This window comes from Danio aesculapii, chromosome 24 (assembly GCF_903798145.1).
Source record: "Danio aesculapii chromosome 24, fDanAes4.1, whole genome shotgun sequence".
Classification (NCBI taxonomy): Eukaryota; Metazoa; Chordata; class Actinopteri; order Cypriniformes; family Danionidae; genus Danio; species Danio aesculapii.
In genome coordinates, this window is record NC_079458.1 from 28,320,104 (window position 1) to 28,342,829 (window position 22,726).

The 22,726-nt window shown below is 36.0% G+C and overlaps 1 protein-coding gene across 1 annotated transcript in view; it reads right to left on the reverse strand.

Moving 5' to 3' along the window:
• The window catches only part of acad11 (acyl-CoA dehydrogenase family, member 11), a 104,114-nt gene that overhangs the window by 44,847 nt on the left and 36,541 nt on the right, over positions 1 to 22,726 (reverse strand). Inside the window, exons 12-13 of the mRNA XM_056450163.1 lie at positions 20,005 to 20,112; positions 12,379 to 12,477 (exon numbers count right to left, since the gene is read on the reverse strand). Coding sequence (XP_056306138.1) covers positions 12,379 to 12,477; positions 20,005 to 20,112 — 207 coding nt within the window. The remainder of the gene's footprint in view (positions 1 to 12,378; positions 12,478 to 20,004; positions 20,113 to 22,726) is intronic.

The window sequence follows — 22,726 nt, forward strand, 5'->3', positions numbered from 1 at the left end:
CACCACGTTCATGGAATCAACCATATTGATAGAATTGTTCGGCATATTCACCCTATGCAGCATTAGGATGTTCCTCCTCTGTTCTGCCTGGACTATTTTAGTGGTCTCTTTGTAGGCCTGATCCAGAATTCAGCAATGAGAATTGTTATTTTTGATTATTGATTATTGAATTGTTGATTACTAGTTTGCTTGGTTAGGTCTTACAAACCATAAAGTTTTTAGATCATTCCACTCTCTCAAACTCTTTTTTTCCCTTCCTTTACTCCTCTCTACAAACTCTATAAATGTGTGTGTGTGTGTGTGTGTGTGTGTGTGTGTGTGTGTGTGTGTGTGTGTGTGTGTGTGTGTGTGTGTGTGTGTGTGTGTGTGTGTGTGTGTGTGTGTGTGTGTGTGTATGTGTGTGTGTTCGTTTTAGGTCTTAACTTCTGATAAAACGGTCAATACAGATTTGTTTTTGCATTTAAAGAAAAGTGCCTGTGCATATTTATGAATCTACTGCCTTAACCATAGATCTTGTTCACTGCTTAACCCCCTGGGGTCGGCAAAAGCACATATGCAGATAATCCATAAAAGGAGCTTAAAATACTCTTGTCATTTTTAATCATACTGATTAGACAAACACAGATTTGAACACAGATTAGACAAACACAGATTTGACTTGCAGTCTTATCAAACCTCAAAAATGTGCACATCATACCTTTGATCATCAATTTGCACTGGCTGCCAGAAACTCCCAGAGGCTAAATTTACTGCTTCAGACATATATGCCCCTCCAGAAGCTTGTTTTCTCTAAGATAACAGCACATTTTGTAATGTCATCCCAAACAGGCACAATATTACTTTCAGTCACATTTACATTAACTGTTTGCAGCTGGTGGAATGACTTCCCCAACTTGACTCAAGCAGAATCCCAGGTCTTCAACCAGTTTAAAAAACAGCTAAAGACATATACACACACTGTCTTCAGCTGTTTTTTAATTCTCTACTTTAAATAAAAAGATGTTAGACAGGCACACCATCTTCTTCCGCTATTTCCTCTCCCTCCTATATCTCTCCTGGCTGGCTCCTCTTGTCTTGTCTTATTCCATCTCTGAGGCTATCCTTGCCCTGCTCTCCAAACAAATAAGGAATTATGAATTTGATCAACAGGTGTCTGAATGCAACTGAGACCATCTTCTCGACAAGAAGTCTGGGTTCAGGGGAAACCAACTGTCCTGTGGGGACGTTCGCAGCTAGATACATGATGGATGGGTGGGAGAAGTGGTGCGTGGTGTGTCTGGCTACTCTGTCCCAGGAGGATATTGAAGATATCTATCTATTCAGAACTTTCATAACAGAGTTTCTGCTGATGGGCTTAGGCGGGACCCTGGGGTATCGACGATTGATGAAAGGGGTCAGTGCAGTTCAAAACCCCTCTAAGCTGGCCGACTGGTTTGAAACGGTGGTGAGCAGAGTTGTTACAAACCAGATTGTGGTTATAGACCGCAAATTGGAAAACATTGTGGTGGAACTAGAGGCTTTGCAATGAAATTTGGACACAACTGGAGAACAGTGATGGACATTAGATATCAGCAAAACTGGCAGATATTTAGCCAAATTAAAAAAAAAAACTTTTCTTGTCTTTCAGCTTCCCTTTGATTCTCCTGCCAGACGGCCTTGGCTGGAGACAAACAACTTACCGTGGAGAACAAGATAAGGACTGAATTATTCCCTGTTCCAAGGACACCTGTTGATACTCTACAGGGTTACACACACACATACACACGCAATGCTACACATAGACAATCACCACCTTACCCCGCATCCTATGCTTTTGTGTGCTTTCACCCACCAATGTGGGTAGGCAGGTCTGTGACCAGTGGCCCCTGGCTTGCTAGATTGACCAGATTGCTGTCGCCTTCATCGAACTATAACCACATGTCCTGTTCCCATCCCCTGTTGCAATGTTATGTCTATGTCTATGTTTTTATGTGCTGGTTGTAGGGCCGGGCGATAATTCGATATAAATAATTGTCATGATAATTATTTTTCTATCAAACGATAATGACATTTCGATAAGTGTTCGATAATATTTTCGCACAATGCATAATGCTGCGCAGACATTTTGCAGACTGGCCTTCCGGATGCTGCACACAGTACAACTTTACAGCCATACATTGTTAGTTGCACTTGGAGGGGTAAGGAAAAAATAAGTTAAAAAAGGTCACAGTCACAGACATTGTTGACAAGAAACATCACTAAACATCAGTAGTCTGGAGCTACTTAGTTTTTTGCAATTTTATTTTTATGTTATTTATTTATTTTGATGTTGAACAATAATATCCAATAATTTGTAGGTAATGTCTTTGGTTGTTGGAAACTTGAACAGTAAATTCTGAATTAAGATTGTTCTTTTGTTTAATATTTTATTAATTATATTGTCAGACAGCTAAAACATTTCACAAAATGTGTTAAATCAGCTGCACAAAGCGATTGGCATGCTAAAAATCCAATACATTTAATAGACATAAAAATTTGACATTTATCGTGTTAATTATCGATATCGACTGATATAAAAAAAAAATTGTGATAATTTTTTTTGCCATATCGCCCAGCCCCAGCTGGTTGCTAGGGCTTTTTTCCCCCTGACCTTACACTGCCCTTCTTCAAGGACTAAGAGAGTCTGAGAGAAGTTTTTTTTTCCCAAATGTATCTTATTTCCTCTTTCTTAAAGCTACCTCTCCTCTGACCTGTCTTCCCCTGAAATGTGTGATGTTTGTGTATGGTCAGGTAGGGTCCAATTTCGCTACATGTAAAAGTGTGTGTGACAAATAAAGGCTTCTTCATCTTAATCATCATCATCATCATCATCATTTACATATAGTAGCTACTTTGTTGATTTAATTGCCTCTATGATCCAAATTTGTGAATCACTCTGGATAAAAGTATCTGGCTATAACCATTGAGTTTTGTGTAAAATACCTAACATATGTCACAAGAATGGATTGTAGTTATCAAAATTAGCCAATTGCCATACTTCTCAAACCTATGGTGAATTAACCCCCATATTTGTCTTTATATTCTCTCTCTATGCCACAAAGAGTAATAATACAGGCAAATGAAGAGTGCCTGGAAATGACACACACTGACATACTGTATGTCCCTTGCTTCCTTTTCCTGCAGAACATTGTTCTCTCTCCTCAACTACAAAGGAAATCATCCAGTGACTTATGAAAATAATGATCTGGCAGCACTAGTTTATGGAACAGCTAACTTGCAAGGTAATAGAAAAACAGGTGGTACAGCAGTTATAGATGTAATTGCAGCCCAAACTCAGTTTTCCAAGTACAACGAGATGGCTCACCAATTTCTCACCAAGCTCAATGAACAGGATGACACAGAAGCATGTTTACATACACAAGAGGACTGGAAAAGGTCATGGCACCCTTTTTAACGGGAAAAGCACAGGAGGCTTAATATTCAATACAGCCCAGAGAGAAACACTAGCCTGAATGGGTTTTCCATCAGTAACTGTATGATAAACAGGTCCTCGGTCCACACAGACTGTAACATGACTGCTGGCTTCAGCTGCTATCACTCAATAGGCTAAGAGCTGGGTCATCAGCAATGGTTTTAACACAAACAGAACTGGATGTATGTTCAGTAATATCATGATGACTGAATAAATTATAAGATACAAGTTTTAAAACTGGAAGTCAGACTGCCCATACTTCATGGTGAGCTCTTCCGTTGTGGCTCCCTGCTGCCTAAAAAAATCGACATGTTCATCGCCACTTTACTAATTCTAATTTGAAATGAACATTGTTTTTTTTTTGCAAGGCTAGTAGCAGGCTTCATAAACGCAATGATACAAATCCCAAATATCTTCAAAACGGATTAATGGCCATAAGCAAAATAGATTTGTTCTAAATATTGGTAAGTTTTAAAGTCCGGTACAGATGAGAAGTGGCTCACCACTGTATGTGTCTTTGTCCCACATACAGTATTCATATTTATAATACCCGACATAAACAGCTGTGTACATGCATAAGTGGGAAACTTTTGCAGTGTATGAACACAACATTAATAAAATTGCCATAACAAAAAAAAAAAAAAAAAAAAAGAAGATTTGCTATTTTCCCCAATGAAAATGAAAAAACTGTGCATTAAGCATCCCCATGAAGATACTTGTCGAGATGTTGGGGAAGACTCATATAGACCTGCATTTATGTTTAATGCAAAAATTTTCAAAGTAAGCTGAATTGTTGTTAATCTATTTTTAGTTTTTTTATATTGCACACTATTTTATTATAGTTCTTTAAATTTAGAAATGCAACTAATTATATTTTGGTATATATTGTTTACCTTCTTCATCTGAATGAATTAATTTAAACACAAATAAAAAACAAAACAATGAGTAAAAGAGAACAAAATCATCACTCCCTGATAAACTGGTAGCAAATATCAAAAGAAAAACGAGAAGCTGCATCAGTTTTTTCCTTATATAATAATTTACTTGTGCCTTAGAAGACAATCACGGCAGACACAGTGGCTTTTGGAGGCGTGAGAGGCTCTTTGGGAGTGAAGACGCTCAAGACAACTCGAATAATGAACAATACTAATAATACTGAACCACTATGATGATGGACTTTGGTAAAGATATTTTAGAAAGAGGAAGATTTCAGATGTTTTACAATGCTGTCCATCGCACCCATTTTTATCGTCACATGATCTATAAAATCAAATCACTTTTTTATTGTGCATAATGGAATTTATTCAGTAAAAGTTTTTCCATCATATTATTATGTAAATTCATAATTCATAAATTTCCATCATTTTATTATTCAGTAAAAGTGTTTTCCATCAGTTTAGGCACCTTATTTCTAATATAATAAAAAAATATTTTTTAAAATTTATAATTATTTAAATTCATATTTATTATGAAAATTCATAATTCTTAAATTTCCATCATATTATTATTCAGTAAGTAGGACCAAGTAGGATCATTGCCAAAGTCTGCCGGGGGGCATGGTGATGATAGATTATGTCACTTGGCCAGGCCAGGAATAATGCACACACACATTAAGCAGGACAATTGTCGCTAATTGTTAATCCTTTACTTTGGGGGCTAAATGATAATATACTGGCTTTATTATACACATTATCATAACAGAAAGAGGGCAAGTCGTCCTCAGTCAGTTGCTAGTGTATAACTTTGGAAAATTAAACACGCTAGGATCACAGTAACACATCAACACAAAACCTAGTACACCACTGCACATGCGAAAGACAACTTTATAGCAGAAGCTTCAAATCAAGTTCAATACAACAGTCCAAAACAGTTAATCTAATAATCAAACATGCAAAAGTTCACTTCAAATACGAAAATAAGTCGCATCAGTGAGATTAAAGAGCAAATGGAAAGAAAAACCTTCATCTGTATTCTTTTAACATTTAAGATCACATTTAAGCCACAGAAAGACACATGTTTTGTCAAAAGAATTACACAATCTTCCAGCCTCAAGGGATGCTATTATGTACATTTACAAAGATTTCAAATCAACTTAATGAAATTTAATGGAAATGGAAAGTACACAGTGTATCAATGTGTTTTTTGTCCAACGTATGTCCTCCTACACTTAAATTATTACTAATTGAACTACTTTAAATTCTAACAGCTGCATACATCTGTTTTACACACACAATCTCACAAAGTACCTGAGGCATTTATGGGGTGCATGTGTTCTGAACTACTGCTGTTTGAATGATGGCCCTGGGGATTGCTACATGTGGTCTCGGAGCAACAGCCAGCCGCTCACTGAACAGTCATCGTGTATGGGAAACGCTGGAACAAATGCACACAATGAAAGAACATCTGGCAGAGCAGAACCCAGCAAAGACAGTATGATCTGCCTGTCCAAGAATCCCAACTGCTACATTCAAATTTCTGCTTCAAAAAAATGTTTTAAGCACCCACTTGCAGTATTGGGTTCACATGATAGAAATCCTACTGTGTCCCAATTAGGTCTATGCCATGGATTATGTATTTGGATGACGTTTGATTTACTCTGCACTGCGAAGACCACCTCAAGTAACTCAAGAGGATGCTGACTGAACTGTGATGGGCTTGACTCACTGCCAATCCCAAAATTGCCATCTGAAATAGGCTGAAGCCAAGCACCTGGGCTATCAGATCCAACAGGGATTCATTAAACCACAAGAGAAAAAAAAGCCTTGAAGAAGACCCTGTGAACACATCAGAGTTATCGCGGAGAGTGCTTACAAGGCAATCAATCATGAGAACGTGCCAACTGTTTACAGCTGAGCCGCATCAACACCCATGTTTACATTGTAAACGGTGAAAAAAAGAAGATTAGGTGAGCTTGTACTACCACAGTCTGTTAATGGTGTTCTCTCCTTTTGCCTACTCCTCACTCACGGGGCTCTACCCACATAGCAAGATTTCTTTGGCCCAGCTCTGGCCCACACAATGACATGGCCCCACGTCACAGTGATTTACGATACATGACTGGACCAAGTTCGGCTAACATATTAGAGCCAAACAAGGACCATATCTGGGACTAATCTCAGCCAAGTTAATAACCCATAACACAACCTGAACTGGGCTAGCTATGGCCCATGTTTGGCCATTGTCTGGAAGCCATATTTGGTGTGTCACGACTGCAATGAAATTGATAAACCCATGAAGCATTCCACTTTAGGCAGGTTAATAATGGTAACGAGTAGTAATGGTTAATAATAATAGAATTTGTAAATAAAATATATGTAATGTAGGTTAAATTCAGTTATTTTGCAACATACAAGAAACAATAGATTAATAAATCTTGATTGTTTCCTGGATTAAAATGAAGGCATTAGAAGATGGAAATTACTTTGTGCATCAAAATATTTCTTTACTCAAAAATAAATGTATTTTAAATGTGGGTCAAGATAGGCCAAACTTATGTGGCCCATGTATACATTTTTAACATCTGAACCAAATACTACATTTGGTATCTGGCCCATGTCTTGCATGCCACCTTAAAGACGGTGCCACCTCTGTCAAACAGAGGCCACGTTTGGCCCACGTGCTGTATGCCAGAGCCAGCTAAATGCCTTCGATTTGGCTTAAAGCTGGCACGGGAGGCAGAATTCTTTGCTACCTGGATATTTTAACAATCTAGGCACAAAAACTAAAGCGCATGGCACAAAAAAGCATTTAGGCACGTCTGAATCCACTTTCGCTATTTTAATAACAGAAAAATAGGGTTTGCACTCTGGTGCATGGTCTAATAGTGTTGTGCTAATTCTCTTAATAAGTTATGATTGAGTTTTGAGAATAACATGCTTTAAACCAATCAGACTCTCGTCTCCCATTCACTTTAAGAGTCAGTTGCCTCACGCTATGGCGCATTTGCTATTTACATGGCGAACTTTCTAAGTGAAAAAATGTAATGCTTCACCAGTGAGAAAACAGTTAAACAGACCATCTGCATCAGGATAAAGAATGAGCCTTCTCCATTCAGCCTCTTTACTTTCTCTTTTCTTTTCTTTTATCATTTACATTTGTGGAGTAAGGAAACAGCGTTGTACGCACTCCACTGAAGACATCCATTAGCCTACATATTTAATTTTGTTTGTTAAGCGCAAAGATTTGTTTCCAATCTATTTCTAAATTCAGTTCTAATTTTCAGCAAACGAATAAATGATCAATAATAACTAAGTGTGGTCAAACAACTGAGTTATATCAAAACATATGCCGTATTCTTATTCCCCATATGATGAAGCATACATCTCCAAAACCCAACAGATGGACAAATCTAAACTTGTTTTTATTAAAACAAATATAAATATGCAAATAATAAATAATACTGCTAATAATGATAACATTATACAAATGCAAATTGTCATGAATAAATTGGAGAAAAAGCCCCCTGAGATGAAGAAAGCATGGACGTATTGTTTATATATTTAAGTAGAAAATAATAATTTTTGTAACATTTTAATCCTTTAAATTAGACTTCTTTTTAAATGTAAAGATATTTGTGTATTTCTTTGCATTCTGTGTGTATTAAGCAATGTGGGCCCGCACAGGGGCATAACTAATGCTCTCTGTGCTGGACTTTAGACCAGCTTTTAGTTGGTCAATGACGCAGTCTATTTCAGTTCCTCAAAATACCAAAGCACCAACAGTGCACCTTAACACACCTCCTTTCTAATAATAACAACAATAATTACAATTAATTACATTTATATAACGCTTTTCTAGACACCCAATGTGCTTTACACATTATGGTTAATGTGGATGGATGGTTAGGAGGCCATGATGGACAGAGTGGGCAAATTTGGCCAGGATTCCGGAGTTAAACCCCTACTCTTTTTTGAAGGACATCCTGGGATATTTAATGACTACAGAGAGTCAGGACCTACTGCTGGTCTCACTAAGACCACTTCTGGCAGCAACCAAGCTTTCCCATGTGGTCTCCCATCCAGGTACTGAGCGGGCGTAACCTTGCTGAGTTTCAGTGGGCAACCATGTGAGAGTTGCAGAGAGCAAGCTAGACCGGCACACCCATGAGTCCACAAAAGTGGCGCAAATGGATTTGCTATTTAAACAACGTGCCACAAAATATGAAAATTAGAGTTGTGATGGTCTGAAAATAGCAACAAATCACGCCATGCATATATTGCGCCTTATTGCGCTGAGTGTATGATAGGGCCTAAGGACACAAACTCACTTCATTCTACATGTACTGCCCATGTTTTTCACTTTGTTATATAAAACAACCTCCATGAATTTCATGAATCAAAGCTTATATCTGTGAACATACAGTGTTGGTCATTAAATGTCTAAATGATTAGTAGTGAAAAACAACATCTGTGCATCTTCAGAAGAAGATATGGAGCTCTTACACATGAGGCTCATCTTGTAACCAAATCATTTGGCTTCGTCACATTTACACTTTGTGCTGATGAGTTTATACATCTGTGTGAATTTAACAGGAGAGCGATAGCACTGAAAAGCAAGAATTCCCATCGCTCACATGACACAAAGATCACTGTTCCCACACGTGTTGTCGAGAGCTTTTACAACTCCTCTGAGATGCACAAAACCACTTTGGTGACAAGATGGATAAGACAAAATGATTTTATAACCATGCATATCTGAAGACCTTTCTCTATAACTATCAACAGACCACCCGCGAACTTCATTCAGATCATCTGGCATGCGATATGTTTTATCAAATCATATTTACTGTGAAAAAGAATAACGCTTCAAAATATGCAGTTTTATGTAAAACAGGCATACTGCAGCAGACAATTAATGTTGACACAAATGCATCATCTCAAACGAATTCAACAAAACATGGAAATCTGTATAATTTAGAATTCAACTTATTAATCAAATTTGCCTACCAAACATCAAACATTTGCAAGCCATTTTAGAGTTAAAGATTAATGAAAAATTTATTCCACCCATGCAAATAATTATTAAAAGAATAACAGATAACAAAAAAGAAAACAAATAGTGTTTAGATGGGGTGCAAATTCATCAGGGGTGAAAAAAGTGACAGATCTGCATGATTCATGTGAATTAGTGCTGCACGATATTGGAAAAATCTAACATTGTAATATTTTGTTATTTTGCAATATATATTGCAATATGAATACAATTCCAACAGATGTCTTGAATATCTCTATTTGTAAAGAAGTTATATTTTTAGATTTGTTGGGATGATTCTGTAGTGGGAATGCATCAGCATAAAAAACAAATGATCTATAAGCATAGGTATATATAATAAAGAAAAATATAAAGTCCAAAAGCGTATGGTGCAAAAGCATTAAGAACGTGTCTGAATCCACTTTTGCTGTTTTAATGATAGAAAAATAATGTTTGCACTCCGGCGCATGATCTAACAGGGTTGTGTTTATTTTTTTAAGCTATGGGTGTGTTTTGATCATAGCATGCATTAAACCAATCAGAGACTCATCTCTCAATCCCTTTAAAAGTCAGTTGCGCCATGCCATGGCACATTTGCTATTTACATGGCAGACTTTGTGTGTGGAAAAACTCACTTCTTCACTAGCGAGAAAACAGTTAAACAAACCCTCTGCAACACGAGGATAAAGAACGAGCCGCCTCCAGTCGGCCTCTTTACTTTCTCTTCACTTTTGCTCTTTCAATTTCATGGATAAGGAAACGGTGTTGTACGCACTCCACTGAAGACATCCATTAGCCTACATATTTAATTTTATTTGTTAGGCTCAAAGATTTGTTTCAAAACTATTTCCAAATTTAGTTGTAATTTATAATAATAATAATAATAATAACAATAATAATAACATTATACAAAGGCAAATCGTCATGAATAAACTGACAAAAGCCCCTAGAAATAAAGGAGGCATGGAGGCAGTGGTTTTTATGGTTATGTAGAAAACAATAATTTTTGTTAAATTTTAATCCTTCATTTCATTTGTAAAGATAATTGCGTATTGCTGTACATTCTGTATTAAGCAATGTGTAAGCTTTTAAGGTGCACAACTAATGCTCTCTGTGCTGGACTTTAGACCTGCTTTCAGCTGGTCAATTGCTCAGTCTATTTTAGTTCCTCAAAATAGCAATAGGCCAACAACGCGCCTAACACACCTCCTTTCTAGACCGGAACACTCATGTGTCCACAAAGCGGCACAAATTGATTTGCTATTTAAACAACATAGTGCAAAATGGGAAAATTAGGGTTGTGCTGGTCTGAAAATAGCAACACATCCCGCCAAACATGTTTTGTGCCTTATTGCATTAAGTGTATGATAGGACCCTTAATGTTTTCCCAGTCTAACAGTATTCAGGCACAGTAATTGAATAATAAAAATAAAATGAAAGATTATTAAAGTTTACAAATAGTACAATTTCTTATTCCTGAATATTTTTAAAATCATTATATAGTCACAGGCCTCAAAAACAAATACAAATGATAAGTTATAATACAAATTCAACATTAAATATCCAGCAATGTGACTATTGTGAATGATCGCACTGCAATATCGACGCTGAAAAGATATATTATGCAGCTCTAATGTGAATCATATATTTTGTGAAAACTGCGAATTTCACCAAAAGATGACAAGTTGCACCCCTGTATAGATATAATAAATAAAAATCCAATTAAAAAACTATAAACTATATAAACCGTACATTTTAGCAAAAAATGTCTGTCATATTTCAATTAATTTTTTTAAGTAAAAAGTGCTAAAAATGTGCTTAAAGTTAAATTAAGTTGAAGTAAATTCTGGTTCTTGTTGTCCTCAAACACAGGATTTTGATAACTATTTTAAAACACACAGTTCAGATTTAATTAAAAGTTCAGAGTTCATTTGGTGTGATGATACAGGCAGCAACTACCCTCTGATACTTTGTTGAGCTTAGAAGATGTTTAACCCAGGAGGCCATAAAACCACAAAGCCCATCACTAAAACCATATGGAATGTTCTACAGGGGACAAATGTCTAAGAAAAAAATACCAAAGCAACTGTAAACATTCCATACACACAATGTTCAGCATTGCAAACTGGATAAAATGCAAGTTTAAACTTGATCATTGATGTTATATCATCACAATAGAAAATAAAGGTTCAACTTTTTCCATCACAAAGAGTTTGTAGTTGTTGAGTTGTGCAAATGTCACACTACACAACAACAAAATTCAATTATGAATGCCTGTGGTTAGTCAATGCTAAAAATATGAAAGGAAATGAAGCAAATAGAGTGAGGATGAGAATGATCTACATTTAAACTGCTTAGCCAAACCTGATTCAAGAGGATTCAGTTCTCAACTAGAAAAAGCTCTAAACTTTTACAAACTATTTTAGCCTGTCATTTGCAGAGGGGAAAATCCTTTAAACTGTGATTTCTTCTGTCTTGTCAGGGGCAGACAGAGATTAGATTTTCCCTGCAATTTGGCTCAAGCACTCTGAAGCTGAGAGGCAGAAACTTTAACTGATGTGTCTGTTTCTGCTTTGCCACCCGTTGCGATTGCTTTGAGTTTCCAAAGTCTGTGTTTATCATTCACAGATTTTGCATAGCTGGTTTGTGTAAACATCTTAACTGTTTTTTTAAATGTCATGCCAATCACAAAAATTTGGACAAACATTGTCATTTCATGAGATGAATCATTCTGGTGATATATTTCTTTATGTCTTTGCGGTAAGAGACTGCTTAAAATTCTAAGGCTAAGAAGTCTGAACTCCTGCTGTTCAGAGTTCCATTTAGGGCATTTAGTCTCCACATGGATAAAACCCTAAAAGCCTCACAATTTATTGCTGACAACTGACAAACAAAATATTTACTCTCCCCTGCTACGTTCAATCCTTACACAATACTAGGACTTTTCAAACACTTACCACTGCTCCACCATTTTTTTCCATTAATGATAAAATTGTCTTTGTCCCTGTGAATGGTGCACTCCATGTTTGTGGCATCACTTGAAGCAACATCCGGCTCTAGGATAAAGAAAAATAAAAGGCTCGATGAAAATTATGACCTAAAGATAAAAAAATTAAAAATAAAAACACGACACAAGAAAATAAATTTTAATGAAAAACTAAGCATTCAAGGAAATGTGTCTTTGAAAATTATCAGCTGAAAATGGCATTTTTGGTTAGCTGCCTGAATAAAAAAAAAAGTGATGTTAAAAGTAAAGAAATGAAGCGACCCACTCGTTTGAGCGTTAAATTGTGGAACATTTTGTGCACAAACCCTTTAAAAGTGTATTTTCCTAATATGATTTGATAGTTGGTTTTAATAGATGAATAAATCTAAAATCTTAAAAATCTAAAATGTGATTTTTTTTCATGTAATTGTCACCTAGAATCACATTTACAACTGGTTTTATGACTTAAGACATTTATTTAATGTTACTCAGGACGCTCCCTAAATGTGTAGATATCAGATGTACACTTACCAGCCACTTTATAAGGTACACCTGTCCCAACTGCTCGTTAACGCAAATTTCTAATCAGCTAATCACATGGCAGTAACTCACTGCATAGGCATGCAGACATGGTCAAGACGATCTGCTGCAGTTCAAACCGAGCATCAGAATGGGGAAGAAAGGTGATTTAAGCGACTTTGAACGTGGCATGGTTGTTGGTGCCAGACGGGCTGGTCTGAGTATTTCAGAAACTGCTGATCTACTGGGATTTTCACGCACAACCATCTCTAGAGTTTACAGAGAATGATCCAGAAAAAAGAAAGCATCCAGTGAGCGGCAGTTCTGTAGATGCAAATGCCTGTTGATGCCAGAGGTCAGAGGAGAATGACCAGACTCGTTTCAGCTGATAGAAAGGCAACAGTAACTCAAATAACCATTCGATACAACAGAGGTATGCAGAAGAGCATCTCTGAATGCACAGGACGTTCAACCTTGAACCTGAGGCAGATGGGCTACAGCAGCAAAAGACCACACTGGGTGCCACTCCTGAACTGACGCTACAGTTCGCACCAAAATTGGACAATAGAAGATTGGAAAAATATTGCCTGGTCTGATGAGTCTTAATTTCTGCTGTGACATTCAGATGGTAGGGTCAGAATTTGGCATCAACAATATGAAAGCATGGATCAATCCTGCCTTGTATCAACGATTCAGGCTGGTGGTGGTGGTGTAAAGGTGTGGGGGATATTTTCTTGGCTCACTTTGAGTCCATAAGTACCTATTGATGGTCAATGCCACAGCCTACCAGAGTGTTGTTGCTGACCATGTCCATCCCCTTATGACCACAGTGTACCCATCTTCTGATGGCTAATTTCAGCGCCATGTCATAAAGCGCAAATCATCTCAGACTGGTTTCTTGAACATGACAATGAGTTCACTATACTCAAATGGCCTCGACAGTCACCAGCCAACAAATCTGCAGCAACTGCGTGATGCTATCATGTAAATATGAACCAAAATCTCTGAGGAATATTTCCAGTACTTTGTTGAATCTATGCCATGAAGGTTTAAGTCAAAAAGGGGTCCAACCTGTTACTAGTAAGGTGTACCTAATAAAGTGTCCGGTGAGTGTATATTACAATATTATATTTACTCTACTTAATAAGATATGAAATTGCTAACTCTTATGTTTGTGATGGAACATGCCAGCAGTTAATGTTAGCTAGCTCCCAGCTTAACATACCTCTATACGTTTTGACCTAGCAGCAATGTGTCTTAAGAAATAGAACATTGTGCAACATGTTTTTGAGCATCTCTGCAACCTAATAATCCTACGCTACGTTCACATTGCAGCCAAATGTGGCCCGAATCAGATTTTTTTGCCCACATGTGACTCAGATAATGATAGTGTGAACAGCCCAAACCGCATGGAATCTGATATTTTCAGGTCAGATCTGTGCCACTTTCATATGTAGTCTTAAATCAGACACAGATCTAATGTTTTGCAATGCGACTGGAGTTGAACGGTTATGTCGGATTTCATGTGACATTTACATAATCTTCAAGCGACATGCGTCATCATTCTGTGCTGCAAACATCATCTACTCCTCAGCAGTATAGTAGAATAGCGCACAGGGCGATTACTTTACCACAGAAAGTTGGTTGTTCATTTTGAAAAAGATTTTGGAGGCAAAACCGGTGCTTGTTAACGATTGAGGCACGGGTTGATTGCGAAGGTGAAGAGCGTCGTGCGTGTTTGGGGATAGTGGATCCGTGTGCAGAGGCATCCGAGGGAGAACTTTCTCTCAGAGAGAAACAAGGGCAGGTGCTCGAGCACACAAACCTCCCTTCTATATGTGTATACTGTTTATAACGAAGTAAAATGAAATAATTCTGCAAACGGAGATAAAGCAACTCTGCCTTCACAGTTCAGTCTGCGGCTGATGAGTACACCGGTGGTCAAACTAAGGAGCACCACGGTTGTCATAAACAAATGCCGAAATACAAAATTGTAGTAGCAGAACAATCATTTACAGTTCATGAAATACACCACAGTTGTCTGTGTAAAGGGCAATAATCATATAAGCATGATCTGACAACGTGCTTACTTCATACAGTATCTATCACATGTGCATAATTAGACATATTTGCCAAATTTATAAGAGCAGTGTGAACAGCCATGCAAAAAAATAAGATCTGAGAAAAAATCAGATTTGAGCACTAAGCCTGGCAGTGTGAACGTAGTCCTAGATTCTTATTTAACACAGTTGCACAATTAACAATAAATATATTGGCGTCTGAACAAAACGTCCCACCACAAATTAGTAATGGATACTATGTCGCGGTCAGGAAATTTCTCCCACGGTAATTCTGAATTACCGTGATATTACCGCTAACCACCCCCGCATATATTGTTTCCACACAGTATATACAGCTCTGGAGCCTAATTATTAAGTATACTATAGATCGGGAGTGAGACGCTTTCTATTATGTTTTTATTGTTAAATCAAACATTTTGTAACTATTGTTAAATGTTTTTTTTTTCTATTTTAAATAAAAGAAATCCTTGAACAGTGTAAATAAATACAACAAATTAAATATTATTGACCAAAAATACACTTTACTTACAGCTGTAGCATTGGGTATATCCTGAATATATTGTTGCTTTCTAAATGACAGTGAGATTGACAGTTTATACATACAAAAGTTTTGTTTGTTAAATGACAAACAGCAAGAACATGCACTTTTCCATTTTGAAAAATGTAATAGCTTAGTTTTTAATGGACCAGAAAATACAGCTAATAATAATAATAATAATAATAATAATAATAATAATAATAATAATAATAATAATAAATTGCTATATTTTCATGTTATTTAAAACATGTTACATTTTACAACACTAATCAAACATAATAATAATGATGATAATAATAAAACAAATATTAGGCTACTTTGATATAACATTGAAGTTTAGACCTGAGTTGTCATGTTGTTGTTGCTTTGGGCAAGGAAAACCAACATATTCACTTTATATAGTATCAGTAAAAAACGGTTACGGGAAACAATTCCTGGCACCAACCCTTTCTGATGGTGTGCTCATTGCACATATACACCTTTGGAAAAGTACACTCACTGGAAAACAGAGGCAACATACAGTGGATTTGCCCATTTTTGTCAATTGGTTTTGTTCCTCGCCACTGTCACCACTGGCTTGCTTGGTTAGGGACTTGTAGAGCTGCACATCGATGGATTTGCTCTTCAGTGTTTGGACTTACAGCAGTGAAAACTGAACTGAACTAAACTGAACTCAGAAAACTGGACTGACGCAGTTTCAATTTACTAGAACTTCTATGTTAAGCTGCGTTGACACAATCTACATTGTAAAAGTGCTATAGTAATGACGATGAATTGAATTGAACATTAACAAGTTCAGACTAGAGTACTACTACAGCCGCACCAACTACAATATTTACTATTTTGAAAACATTGAGGAATTCTAGAGAAATCTCGATCTGTAAAAAAGTAAGGCAGGAAACCTCCGCTGAACGGCACTGAATGAAAAACTAGCATGCTGTGCTGTCCATTAAAGCCACATATGGCTCAGGTGATCTTTAGAGAAAACACTGAACTGAAACACCACTTCGACAGTAGTGATACCACTTGTTTCTAGGGCCAGAGCTTATGTCAGTAAATCAATTACACTGTGAAAATGTGTGCTTGGTTCAGAGGAGCCCCTATTTCAGCTTGTTTCTTGGGAAAAACAGACTATCCAGAATGAATTCTCAGACTATCCTATTTGAGACAGATGCGAAAGTAAACGTCTGTCATGATTCAGGGTACAAAGCAAATTGCACGAGTCATTAGCCGCGTTTACACTATAGTGCCTAAAGCGAGCATGACCCAGCGAGCCAGTGGACTTCTGGGGCCTGATCAGGCCATAGCAGGGCTTCCTTGTGGCCAGCAGCCAGCCTTTTTTGGCCCTGCCAAATACCCTGGGCCAAAGAGGGCCAGCTGGGGCTTCGGGCAGAGCGAAAGGAGAGGTGGAGTTTGCCCGAGTCTGGTAAAGATGGCGTGCCACCATTACACTAGTTGTCCGATCAAACACAAGTACATGCGCCAAAAAAATAAATAAATGAGGGAAAGAAAAACATATCCTCTTAAGGCCCAAGGTGTTTTTTACATGCATTTTTTACTTTTCTTTGCTAATTGGGCTTATTGGAACCTAATTAAAATAAAAAGTATCATCTTTTGATATGATGTACTTTTAGAGAAAAATTATGTCCATGTATGTGGACTCGTGGTCCGAATTTACATAAAACACTTTTTTCAGAATTTTTTTAATGCATATTTAACATAGAATTGTTTTTTTTTTACTTGCTTTCACTATCAGAGAGTAAAAACAATATTTGTTTCCCATTTTGGATAGTTAAAAATAGGGTTTGGGACATTTCATAAGCTGCAAAACAGTTGCAGGATGACACTGTATATCTGTAACGAAATATTAAACATTCAAAGTATTTTAACTTAAGAATCAAAGAGTCACTTAAGAGCTAAAAATGTGCTATCCACGTATGTGGACACTCAGGCCCTAGGGGGATAATGCTGGTCAGTTTAAGATAGGCTATTCCATAAAACACCTTGTAAGCTAAGGGTCGTTTTTTGCTTGATATTGCCCTTATGTTTCCCGTTTAAATGTAAGGGTGTTGCATAAAATAATAACGAGTTTTTGTCAAGTTTAAATGGTGTTTTTGTGCATGAAACAATTTTTGTATATGCATGTAAAAATGTAAAAAAATGTATGTATATGTGTGTAAGAGACCGGGCGAAAGAGCGCTCACTTCACAGCTCTGTCGATGCCACAACGGCTGGGTTTCTTTCTTTATTTCTTTCTTTAATTTGGAGATAATACATAATATGAATGCAACAGAAAGACATTAAACTTTACAAATTATGTGTTCAATTTTAGCTCAACACAATTGTGGCATATTGGATCTAGATAAAATAGCCTATGCTATATTGATATTATTTAAAGAATTACAAATACTACATATAATAAAATCACATTAAATAAATAAACCAATACAAAACAAACAAAAGCTATAACAATTTAGGTATACGCAATACAATAAAATGTAACCGTTTTAAGCAATTTTAAACTTTCATTTTACAATAAGGCCAATCTGAAAAAAAAGAGATTTTTCTAAAAACAATAAACAACGGAGGAGTTTTAAAATATTATTTATGAAGCATTCGGATTGTAGCCACCAACGTTTTATATTTATGCAGAATACAATTTACAATATATTTTGCTCACTGAAAACATTGGTAATTTTCACTTTGTACTTTTAAAAAAGAAAAGTTATTTTAATAACTTACTAATAACATATTCTTGATTTTATTGCATTTTAGAAAATATATATTTTTCCCAGCATATTTGGGATTTGAGCTATAAAGCACGTTTTACCAAATTAACCTGAATTGAAACAAGAAAAAAAAAAGAAAAAACTGTGTACACCCCATTAAAAAAATGAATACATCTATCTGTTTCTCAGTGAATATACATAATAAAATATTTATTAAATCGTTATATTCATTAAAATAAGATTGACCACTTAACATCAAATTATAAATTAAAATAGATTTAAATTCAAATTAAATATTGATAAAAAGGTTCAACTAAATTCTATATATTTTTTGTTTAGATTGCAACTATGCAGTTTATTTGTAAGAATAGTGCCTATTTTGAAATATTTACAATTTCTGAGAGAGCTCGTCGGTGGGTAAAAACAGTTGACGTTTTCTATCCACAAGATGGTGCCAGGACCACATAATAAGCCCTTGCTTAGTGTGTTTTCTTGAGCGTGAATAAGAAGCTGAAAAACGGAAGTGGAAGCTGGATTCAGCCTCGTCCCACCTTATCGCAAACACAACAGCAGTCTGGTAGTGATTGCTCTGCTTTTTTCTAGGTTAATTATTGTGATATTGTAATGGTCGCTTAATGTTTGATATGCATTGTGTATAAATGTCCCCTTTAAGAGGATTATTTCTGTGGTTGTTTTACTTTTTAGGTGCAAGCACGCATGTAAGAGAGCTCAGTTCAGTTCTGGCGAGCTCTGAGGTGCAGTGTATGATGGTTGCTCTACCACTGTATCGTTTTATTTCAATAATGTAACATTTTATTTTGCGACGAATGTTTGAGTGTCTTTTTCTTTTCCTTTTGCTATTCATTGTCGTTGACTGGCATGTATGTCGTCAACAGCACTTGGGAGAAATGCATAAAGGCCAATAGGAAGAGCGAAATAGTTTCTGTGTCCTTTTTTTATTCCTTAAAGTCTCCAGGTAAACGCTGGGACACCTGGTACCCGTCACAATACCGACGGCAACAGAGAAATACTGTAGACTGTAATAGACTGTAGGGAGATATCTCTGTAGACGAATGGCATTTCATGTCACGTTCAGCCTTATAATCTTAAAATGTGAGCAAAATCAGCTGTTTTGTCATCACCTTAAGGGGGTCACACACCAGAAGCGCCGCTTCACATTACGCTATAGAGAATCATTCAAACACTAGCTCTAAAGTGACGTTGATGAATTAGTAACGGCTTCTGCTGTTCTGACGTCAGCTGCAGATGTGAATGAATGGCAGAAGAAAGCAGTTCCTAATAAAAAAAGATATTGCTCATACATATATATATATCTACATATATATATATATATATATATATATATATCTATGTATATCTATATATAAATATTTATATATATATAGATATATATATGTATGAGCAATATCACACGAGTAGCATTGCGATATGGCTGTATATCAGCACTAGTGGGAGGCTTAGCGCCCCACCAGTGCTGATATACAGCCATATCGCACTGACACGTGTGTGATATTGCATTTATACAACAGTTCGACGGCACAATCCTGTATATAAAAAAGAAAATCAAACATATAGATAGATAGATAGATAGATAGATAGATAGATAGATAGATAGATAGATAGATAGATAGAGTATATACTATAGTATATGAAGTGTATATAGTGTATTTCTAGATATAATAATAATACATAATATAATATATTGTCACCTGTCATACAGAAACAGGACCGTATCTCTCCTCTAAGTAAGGGCTCCAACCATATTCTCTTCTGTTCCTCAGTCCCAAACAGGTGCAGCACTTCCATATTCCCAGTATCTGTTAGAAAATGATCATATCAATAGTACCATCAGCCACTCACAATTTATTCAACTGTTCCAAAGATTGCACTAAAAATCTTCAAAAATTAATTTATACTTTATTCCGCAAGAATGCATTAAATTGGTAAAAACTGAAATATTTATAATGTTACAAAACAACCTGGACTCACAAATTAAAATATTAAGTAATATTATTAGCATGTAATATGAGCTTTTTTGTAATATAAGTAATATAAGCAAAACATATTAAGGTGGGTTTTAACACAGTTTTAAAATATATTAAAAATTGTAAATTAAATTGTATTATTTCACAACATTGTTTTTACTGTATTACTAAACAAATAAACATGGCCTTCATGAGTAGAGAAAAGCACAAAATGTAAAAACAAATATACACAAACAGGCAGAGATATATATTAATACCTCAAAATATGCCATTCATCAGATTAAATTGATTCATTTAGTATTGTTATTTGACCTTTTACCACTTTTATTATTTATTAAAGGGTGCAATAATAACAACAATAAAAACTCAATATCAATAATGAAATAAATGTATGAATTTCTTTAATAACCATAGTTAAGATTAAGAGCGCCAAGAGTGGGACCAAGGCTGGATTAAGCTTGGATAAATAGGTCCTGTAAGGAAAAATAAATATGATAAAGGCATCAGTCGGAAATGGTAAATCCCTGTCTTAACACTTTAAAGGGAACTCATTGAAATGCTCATCGGAAAAACAGTGTTACCTGGGGTTATTACAAGACTTTTAAACATTATTGAATATATATATATATATATATATACACACTGAGTTTGACATTAACATTTTGATCACCAGCCACTGTGACTAGTAGTTTTTCAATGTTACTAACCACGTGCCATTTTCACTAGCCACATTTTTGCTGTTGGAAAAATATATTTTATAGGCCAATTACCATGTTTGTAAACATTCCGGATGTGCACGCAGGGAGGTGGCAGAAAGAAACTGGGAGCGCTAGCATTTACAGCTAGGGAATGACATCTGATGCAGTACAGAGTTTGTTGTTGTCTTAGAAATAAGATATATTGATTACACATTATATATATATATATATATATATATATATATATATATATATATATATATATATATATATTATTTACATAATGCTTTCAGCTTATTATAACAGCTCGTCACCCTATGATAAGCACAGTGATTCGGCAAAATTAGCATCAAAGTGAGCGGCGTTCATCTGACAGGTCCTTTTGCGATAGCACGCTCCCAATGAATACTGGATAAGACGAAATGACCAAGCATCCAGCCCCAAATATACAATCTCATTGAAGCTCCAAGTGATTTTAAAAGAGAGAAGTTAAAGATCTACAAGTCTTAGGATGCCAACAATGTTGTTCTGTGTGGTCATGTGCAAGAAATAAAGCTCCAGGATGACCAGATTCAACACTATGTAGAGCTAAAAACCGATGTTCTGCTTAGCCAAAGACAAGGAAAGAAGACGAAGTTAACGCTATACAAGGCCTAGGTAATTAATCACCAACACGCAAAACGACAGCATTCTGACAGAGAAATGCACCTGTACGGCAGGGTATGTGAACTTACACATAGAGGTAATGTTGGATTTATATTCGCACATTCGGACTTTTTCCTTAATAATATAATTTCATAAAAGTAATATTTGCAAACTCTAAATAGCGAAATCATATTAGCAGCCAATGACTATCAAAGTACAACATTGTTCACAGTCAAATAAACAGCGTTAATGTTGTTTTTAAGTCACACTTGCAGGTTATTTCAGACCGAATATTCAAAGCGCCATGGTAAACAATATAGGGAGTGTGTCACAAGTTGTCACTGAATGAATTTGTGAATATAAAAACCAAGTTTAGCTTAATAACTCACACTTTCACTTTTCATTCTTAGCATTCAGTGTCCTCAGTTTAATTAACCATATGTAACTGTTTTTGCTGAAATCATTGCTGCAATCAAAAACAAGTAATGTGTATGATTCAGCATAGCGTGAACTTACCTGATATGACATGAAAACTGCAGAGTCCAGCATTTCTAATTAGGTCATCACTTCATTCAGCTCCCTTTTAGCCAAAGACGTCTGCACTTAGCATTAATGCAGTGTGGTTTATGGTAAAAGTTAAGTTTTCTATTTTTGGACCTTGGAATTTGGCATCCTACCGCACGACATGACATCTTTACTATTGCAGCCTGTGTTTTTTTTGCAACCGGGGACCCGTGTGACGTCACGTGTGACGTAGGTTGATAATTGGTCTATGTTGCATAAATTTGACTTTGGCCTGCTAACATTGCTTGATTTAAATTATGTGTTATTCTCACATGCCTCCTCATTCATTTGATTTTTGTGTGTGTGTTGTGACCTTGCTCAATAAGCATGAGCAAATGGGTTGTGGTTTCATAATGTCACATTGCAATTAGTTTAATTTCACATGACTTTACAAGGCTCAACACTAAGGATTTACCTTTTTTTCTCTGGCCACATCAAACTAATTATTTCCTTGCCACAAATTTTAAATAATGTGTCAAACACAAGTAAAATATAGCTGTATACATACACATTTTATTCAACAAAAATGTTTTTTAAAA